The sequence below is a fragment of the Cyprinodon variegatus genome, unplaced genomic scaffold, assembly GCF_000732505.1.
Source record: "Cyprinodon variegatus isolate N-32 unplaced genomic scaffold, C_variegatus-1.0 Scaffold138, whole genome shotgun sequence".
NCBI classification, from domain to species: Eukaryota; Metazoa; Chordata; class Actinopteri; order Cyprinodontiformes; family Cyprinodontidae; genus Cyprinodon; species Cyprinodon variegatus.
In genome coordinates, this window is record NW_015150591.1 from 290,356 (window position 1) to 299,488 (window position 9,133).

Sequence of the window (9,133 nt, forward strand, 5' to 3'; positions counted from 1 at the left end):
AATAGAATAGAATAGAATAGAATAGAATAGAATAGAATAGAATAGAATAGAATAGAATAGAAAATCCCAATAAAATAAAATTCTGGTGTTTACAGCATCAAAAAGATTATAAAAAATGGTCACACAAATGTGCACCATAGGAAAGTGTATAAGAATAACATAATAGTCAAGAATAAAATAAAAACAACAAATACTGTACTGTAAAGTGTTTTAACAATATAAAACTGTGCACTTGCAGAATAAATAGCCAATATACAGCTATAAAATTTTTTACAGTAATGAAGATTTGAAAATAGCAGCAACATCAGAGATGTGCAAAATGACAGCAGCATGTTATTCAACTGACTAAGGTAGAGATGTGCAAAATCAGCATGAATGTAACAACTTACTGAGGTTGTTGGGATCAGTGATGGTTATAATGTCTTACAGCTGCTGTGGGAAAGGATCTGTTACTATAGATTAACATTATTGAAAATGAATCATAAAACATTAGATATTTCTTATCCACCTGCAGAAAGTTAGAAATAAAAAAAAGAGAAAAGGAAAACCAAAAACAAAGCAAATGCATATATAACAATGTGATAGAAGGCTGTAGTTATTGCCTTTAGTTGTTTTTGTTCAAACTCTGCCCTGTAAGTAAATATAGGATTCACATGAATGAAGTAGTCCATCTTAACTGGTGTTGATAAACTGGTCAGTCTCAGTACAGCAGCACTGTTGCTATGCTGCTTGAAATTGCTCCTAGTGTGCTCTAAGCTTCCTCCAAGCAGGTAATAAACACATTTATTTTCTTAACTCCTTGTTTGTTTCTAGAAATAACTGAAAGAACAGAATAGAATCAGACATTGAAATAAAATTATAGAAACAGGATTTAAGGTTTAGCCATTGATTGTATTAAAATACTGTAGATAAAGATGGTACTTTGGTCTGATCAGCATCCAAAACGTTTATCCCAGTCAACCAGCTGTGTGCTGCTCTGGATCTAAGAGTGGATAGTAGGAAAGCTGAGAGACTGAGAGACTCTACAGGGAGATTAGCAGAGACTCTAGTAGGATGGGATGAGGACCGTGGGAGGGTTGTGCAAGGAGACAGAATTAGAGAAACTTCAGCTAGAAAAAAGAGTTTCAAAAATAATTTCTTGATTGAAAAAAACATAGCTGATGCATTAAGGCTAACTCCTACACCATGTAGGGGTAGATTAAAATACACTGATACAACAAGGAACAAAATCACTTTCTCCTGGTTTCTGAGGTGATCAAGCCTAAAACTGAAAAACATAAAGACTTTAAGGTTTTGACTCAGTTTTACTTCTTTTAGTCAGAATTGTGTCAAAACCTAAGTAATCTAAGTGAAATCACAAGTAAAATGTTATGCTATGGTATCTCAAATAAATGTTCCATAGTGATGTTTTTTTTATGACTCAAAGGTCTATCTTTTATTGTGTTTTTATTCCCATTTTCATAGTTATGACTCTTCTCCTGTTTGTCACTTCCTTGAGCAAACAAAAAGGCAGGGCTCATTTAGGGCATGTCCAAGATCTCAGAACTTAGTGAAAATGGAGGATGACTGTTTAATGACTTTATTTATTTCCCAATTTCTTGTTTCTAATTTTCAATCCATCTAACAACTGCAGGACTTTGGTTTGTTTAAGAGATAGAAAAAAGAAAGTGAAAATAAAAACATCAACATTATGTTGTTTGGTCAAATGCAGATAAGCAGGAAAATAGAACATACCTGCAGTATCTTGTAACTAAATCTGCATGGCGTGCATGATGGGTCACAGGTTATTCAAGTTTTTTAGTTTTTTTTTTTTGTTTAAGTCAAGAAAGCAAACTGAACTGTAAGCTGGCATTTGCTGGCATCTACTAAGCTGCAAGGAAGGTCTCCACAAGAGCAGGTGAATAAATTAATAATAGTTTAACGGGACAGTTAGCAAAATGTATACTTCAAATTGTATACAGGAAAAAGATTGTTACTTAACTGTGTTACCAGACAGTGAAAATTAAATTCTTTCTTGGTAGTTTTTCAATTTTTTAAGTTTTATACATATATTGTACAGTAACTTGATATTTCAGATATGTTTCTCTGTCTGAAGTTATAAGGTAAATAAATATTCGGGAAATATCTTTCAATAGGAATAGGATAAATTAAGGTAAAATGATTTAATCTTTCGGTTACTCTATGTTAAAATGTATTTAAAACTCAAGGTGTAACTTTAAGTTCCAAATTTAATTACAAGTCTTGGTGACTTTTAACTCTTTATATGTTAAATTGTAACTTTGTTTAGCCTGATTAAAATTGTTCTCTTACAAGCACTGCTTTGAATCTGTAGCATCAGTTTGAGGTGTGGCAAAGGACAGAGCAATATTAACTTTTTTAACAAAAAAGAACCACAACAATGAACAAAATTCCCTGCAGCAGGGCACCTCTAAGCAATCAAGGTTTAAAAGTAACTTAACACGTTTATGATTTTTTCAGTTTGTCTGGTGTCTTTAGAGTTACATTCATACAGCCATGCTTAACGTCCTTGAACACTTTTAATTATCTTGCATTATGAACAAATTTTATTTTTTTAAGATTTTAAATGAGATAATTTCAGTTTCCAAGTATGTCAATTTCTAAGTATGTCTTGGAAAGAATACTGGCTTATTTTAAAACAATTAAATAATGTAAAATTTGATTTAAGCAAACAGTTTTTAATTACTTTAAACAGAAAAACACCACCAAATCATCTAGTCTGAAAAATAAATCGAAAAGCCCATGTTAATAGGTAAGATATTGATAATAACCTTCACTCCCTCCACCCCAAATTATCAGTTGTTTTAATTTCTTTTAACTACCATGTTCTTTAAGGTCAGGATACATGTGTTTGCAGAATCTCATTTCGGCTAGTATTAACAATCCTTATTTAGGTAGCAATGTGTTCAAGCTTGTAGCTGGCCGACAAAAAATGCAAAGTGAAACTTCTGTAAGTAAGAGCAGGGTGATGAGGCCAAAATTGCAACATATCATTGCATCAATGCAAACAGCAGGTGAAGAAGGCACATGGACAGAGCTTGTTGCCATCAGAGGAAATCTGAGAAAGGATTGCAGCCACCACTAAATCAGAGGCATCAATTTCAAGAAAATTTTTTAGCTGAATCAGAATCAGAGCAATGGCTAACCTTTTCTTGAGCTCAAAAAAAGCTCTTTTGGCTTCAGGTTACCAAAGGATCTATAATTAATCTATAAACCAAAGTCTTTTGGAGGAGGTAAGGATAATAAGAGGTTAAGCAGTTTGAATAAGGTAGAAGTTGGCAAATCCTAAGAAATGTTGTAGTGAGATGAGGGAGAAGGCCAACTGAGAATGGCTGGAATCTTTTTTGCATCTGTCTTCACCTGCACAGTCTTGAGAATGTGTCCTAAAAAAAGCGACTAATTTGGCATGAAACTCACACTTCTTGGATTTGACAAAAAGTTTGTTCTGTGAGAAAATTTGAGGCTCGTTGATCCTATGTTCAGAAAAGGTCCTGCAGAAATCAGAAGGTCTTTAAGGTGTACGAATAAAAGCTGATTTGAAAAATCTCTAAGGACGTAATTCACAAGGGACTAGAAGGCATTGCTAGATATTCAAAATGACCTAGGGAGGTCTTGAGGGCAAACTTACATTCGTCTCTGAATAGAGGGTAGGGGTTTCGGAGATCTGACTTAGTGAAGAAATGTGAGCCATGATCTATACTCTGCTGAGAGAAGAGGAAGTGTATATTTATTTTTCACAGTAATCTGGTTAAGGCCCCTATAATCAATGCAAGGTCTTAGTGATTCATACATTTTCATTACATAGAAAGTATCTGCTCCAAGAGGTGAAGTAAAGATGAAGATAACTCCAGCATCTAGCATCTTATTTAAGTACTTCTCCATACTCTTTTTCTCAGGCTTGGACATGTTAAAAAACCTAGTGGAGGGGAGAGAAGCTCCAGGGAGTGGCTCATTAGCACAGTTATATGGGTGGTGAGGCTGGAGAAAGAGAGCCTTAGACTCACTGAAAACCAGATCAAGGTCATGATACTCAGGTGGAACCAGGAAGAAGTCTACTGCAGTTTCCTGTTCTTCAGAATTTAAGACGAGAGACATGGCCGACTGCAGACAGTTTGACAGACAGCGGTTACTCAGTGACTCAGCCCTATTGTCTTTCCAGTTCAGGTGAGGATTAAGATGGGTGAGACAATAGTATAGTAAAATAATGGGAGATTGGGGTGAAGACAACAGGAAATAATATTTTCTTCGATATGATTGACTGACACCAAGAGTTTTGGTGGTTCCATCTGGTTATTGATTACATGCAGAGGACTTCTATCTAGAACCAAGACATGAAGTGGTTCAGGTAGGCATACAACAGGAAGAAGTAATTATTCAGCTAAATTGTTATCCATAAGGTCTTGGTCACAACCAGTGTCGTTTAAAGCAAAAGAGGGAAATGGTTGATACAGTAGGAGAGAGCAGGGTAATGTCAAGTGGAAAGATTTGTTCTTAAAACTGCACACTGGCCCCTTCCTTACCAGTGGGCCCTATCTTTTAGCTGCTTTGGTCAGAAATAAATGAAGTGACCACTCACTATTCTCACCGCAATACAGGGAGAGTCCAGTTTCCATCATACCTTGTTCTTCCACAGTTTAAAACCAAGTGTAACCAATCAACCATCAGTTCTTCTAGATGTGGCCTTGAAGGGACATAAGTTCATGAACGATCTGGAAGATGAGATTGGGGTAGAGGTAAATCATTCCACTGTTTTGCTTGGTCCTCTATTTTTCTCTTGAATTCTATTGTAAATGTGAATAGCGAGGGAGATTAGTTCCCTTAGAGTTTCAGACTCCTCTCTGCACGCTAGTTCATCCTTAATTCTTTCATCCAAGGCCTGAAAAAAGCTCCCTTTAATGCTTCCAGGTTTCAGGCTGTAGAGGCTGCTAGAGTTCGAACCTCAATGGCAAAATGTGATACTGGCTGGTTATCCTATTTTAAATTCCACATCTTACGGAAAAAGTCAGAAACTGATTCAGTATATCCAAATGTCTGTTTGAACAAAAGATAAACTAGTTAAAGGAAATTTGGAATTGAAATTCACCGTCAAATCTAGCTTTAGCCCGCTGCAGGGCTCGCCCTCTTAGTAATGCATAACATTATTTGCATTACCAACATTGCTGAACTTCTATAATCCTTTTACATAGGACACAAGTCAATGTTTGTACTGCATTTTGCACCATATTTATTTTTGCACAAGACTGAATGTTTTCATATGAATGCCCTTTGCAACATTATTTAAACTGGTTTATTTGTTCTCCTACATTGTTTTACATTCTGATCACTGCTGCACTATATATTGGCAATGTGTATCTGCTTCAATTGCAATATCATTACAACTGTTGTAAGCTGTATGCAACAAAAATTCATTTTGTATACAAAATAATAATAAAGTCTCAGTCTCTAAGTCTAAGTTACGGGCCATCCCTTATCTTGAAGCATAAAGTCTTATTTTCAGTATCTCTATTGTTGTTTACAATTTTCAGATTGTTCATTTACAGTTTCCCCAAGCGTTAGATGCAAAACAGTGACACTGAACAGTTGATGGTTTAGATTAGTTATTTGCACATGAAAATCCATATACAGGCAGATCTCAGAGATAGAATATTGTAAAATTGTTTATTAACTCTTGTTACTAATTAAGATTTCCTATTTGGAGCAATATTCAGTTCATATTTTGTTGCAGTTTGAAGAGTTATAGCTTAAAGTATACAATTCAAAGCTCATTCTCTGAGAAAATTATGTCAGAATTAATGGTCTGTCATCTTAACCAGCTAATTGAGTTAGTTAATTAGCTGAAACACACCACAAGCAAGGTAAGCCCCAAAAGATCATTTCTAAATAATCTGGTTGTTCAAATAGTGCTTGTTGCAACACATTCCTGGTTTAGTGGGAAGAAAGTATTCAACTATTCACACTAGTTAAATAAATGGAGATCGATGGATTGCACCCACTCTGCATTTTATTTTCATATTGTCACGTCTAAGCACCTAAAACATCACACATACATACAGGGAAAGAAAGAAGGCACAGAGACAATTAATTTAGTTTTACTCGCGAGGAGAGTAGGAAGAGACTGCAGAGTTTACAAATCTCCAACCCACTCGCTATTTATAAAAGTCGGGGGGGTCCCTAGTTACACAAACTAAGGTTGAGCTAAAGGAATAGGAAACAAGAAATACAATTCAATTTGCAGCCTCAGTGAACAGGTCAATTTGGATTTAAATGTCTTGCGGTTAAAAGGTCCGAGAACCTCCTGGTTTCGTTAAGCTTGAGCAATACTTCCTGATAGTTTACCTATACTGCTTGTGCAACACCTCTCTACAACCACTCTGTAAAGATGAATCATACACTTGGGCCACAAATACTATATTCCTTGTGTCAAGATATATAGAAATCAACTGTTTAACTTAACATATTGTGCCGAGACATTTGAAGTTGTTTTTATTTTTCTTGACCACAGAGGGTTCAGTTTGTGAAGGAATTTTAAGATCTAAAGTATAATGCCAGAAGGAGCTTGGACAACGCATCTTTGTGATTGCTTTGCAGATGCCAATACTTGTAAGAGCTTAATATTTTTCTTTTTATTATTACTAAAATCAAAAAGAAATTGTTTAAAATCCCTACTTTATCAATTTGAATCAGCATTCTGATGTCTTTCTCAGGCTGCTATGGCTTCTGGTGTTGCCCTTGCCTTGCCTGCACTGTTTCAGGAAAATTTCAAGAGTGCTACTGCCTTCCCTTATGTGACATAATGAGTCCTGCTGCATTCACAGCCTGTGGGGTCCCCATTTTTATTCCCCCAGCATCATTGACTCTGAGGGCTTCCATTCGGAACAGATATGGAATAAAGGTATGGCACATTCGACATTCACCTAAACCTTAATTCGTGTTCAACTAAAAAGTAAAAACTGTTTTAATGTGGTTGTTTTTAGGGTTCCATCTGCAACGACATGGTGGTCTCTGCTTTTTGCTTATGGTGCTCATGGTGTCAGATGCATCGTGAATTAAAGGCAAGAGATAAAACTACTGTCGTCATCACACAGCCTGCACCAGCACCGGTGATCAATGTTCAAGCTAATCCAGTCATGGTGGTTAATCAAGCCCCAGGTCTACAATATGCTAATCCAAACCCTGCTCCTCCTCCTAGTGGTTATGGAGCTCAGTATAATAATCCAAACCCTCCTCCATACCCCTATGGTGTTTAGAGCTTCAAACTTGGATTTATATTATAATTAAAAAGATGTTGGTGTGGAGGATTTTGTTCTGCTGAAATGTACTACTATTGTTAATAATTCTTACATTAGGACTTTTGACTTTGATTTAGACTATATATGTATAAATGACTTATAAAAAATATTGTATGAGGAAATTAATTCCAAAAACAGAACAATCAGATGTAAGGTTTATAATTTGAAACTAACATAATTAAAAACAAATACATAATGAGTGACCTGGTTGTTTGTTTTTTCTGGCCATGATTGTGTTTAGCTTTTTTGTACAACTGACTATAATTATTAGATAAATTGCTTTTATCAATTATCCCAAATGCCATTAATTGAGAAGTATATGTATCTCTATTGTCATAAAGGCATTCGATTGCAAAGTTGAAATAGCTCATTTCTAGTCACATTTATATTTATGGACATCTAAATTTGGCTTTAAGAAACTAGATCATAACATATGGTTGGTTTGTTGACAACCATCTTCTGCCTGTGACAGACAGACAGATAGATGTGACTGATGATCAACACTGTTTATTATCAGGTTCTGCTGAGAAGACTGAGGGATCAATTAGGACTGTTGGGGTCAGTTCTACAGTGATTCTCCTCATATTTGTCCGGGTCTAGCTGTAGTGTTGCTGCAAACCAAATAAGCTCTGAGTTTGCATATTTGTTGTATGGAGTACCTCAAGGTTCAGTTTTTGGCCCTGTTTTATTTTTGTTGTTTTTGACCCCTTTGGGAAATATCATCCAACAGTTTAGTGATGTTTCCTTTCACCTATTTGCTGATGATATCCAGCTTTACTTTAAACGTCTAAAAATCCTGAGTTGTTTTGAATTTTGAAAAGCAAATGATAGAGCTTAAATTTTTTTACTTTAACCAGCATTTTTTTTCCTGTTTAAGTAGACCAATTGCCTTAATGTTCCACTTGATATTTGATATAATAAACTTTATTGAAAAACATTTGAGAAGAAAAATCATATAAAATGGACAGGGAGATGGACAGGGGCTAAGAAAGAACGAGGGGACAATACCTGAGGGAGAGAGAGAGAGAGAGAGAGAGAGAGAGAGAGAGAGAGAGACAGACAGACAGAAAGACAGGAACGCGTGCATGAAAAAAGAGAAAATAAAACAAAAAAGCAAAGAAAAATAGAAAAGATAGAAAATATGTATGTAACCCAGTGTTTTTGCCCTGCTTTTTATAAATGGGTGTAAATCACCATGAGAATTCGTACCGCGTCATTTGAACCAAAACATTTATGGTACTGTGAGGCTTAAAAGATGGCTGCTGCCAGCAGTTCCGGGTAGATGTTGGAAACGTTAGGATCTTGCATGACTACAGATGCCTCTGCCTTCTGCGAAAACTCTATTGGATTCAGGATTTTTTACTTGTCTTTATGACTTGAAAACCTAGCCAAGTCTGTATGTATGGCGAGTGAACCCAGAACCTGAAAAAAAAAAGACCAAAAGATTCAAAGAGCAGCTCTATGCCAGTGCAGTAGGAGGCTCTGTAGCCTACCTCTTCCCATACATTTGCACCGATGTTGCTATCCTCCTAAAGAGTAGCGGATTATTAATGCATATTTGTTTTAAAGAACTCATTTTATTTTGTTTTGCCCATCCAAGAACTATGAAATTGAACTGTGGGTTGGACTTTGAAAAAAGGAGTAAAACTAGTAGCAAATTATAAAAATGTATGAACTTTGGAATGTTTTCTTGATATTCTAAGGGGATAATAGTACTCTTTTTTCCCCTTCCTCAGGTTCACTGTGTACATTTTGTAAATGATTATTGCAAACCTTCACTGTGAAAAAAAAACACAATACAGCATACCTATGCAATTACATATTTT

The 9,133-nt window shown here is 35.6% G+C and overlaps 1 protein-coding gene across 1 annotated transcript; it reads left to right on the forward strand.

The window, feature by feature from the left end:
• The first annotated feature begins 6,520 nt into the window (after positions 1 to 6,520).
• On the forward strand, positions 6,521 to 8,327 carry LOC107085944 (cornifelin homolog B-like). Its single transcript, XM_015376640.1, has 3 exons — positions 6,521 to 6,618; positions 6,723 to 6,910; positions 6,993 to 8,327. Exons 1-3 carry the CDS (start codon positions 6,561 to 6,563, stop codon positions 7,263 to 7,265), a joined length of 519 nt encoding a protein of 172 aa, XP_015232126.1. The 5' UTR covers positions 6,521 to 6,560; the 3' UTR covers positions 7,266 to 8,327.
• Positions 8,328 to 9,133: the final 806 nt, after the last annotated feature.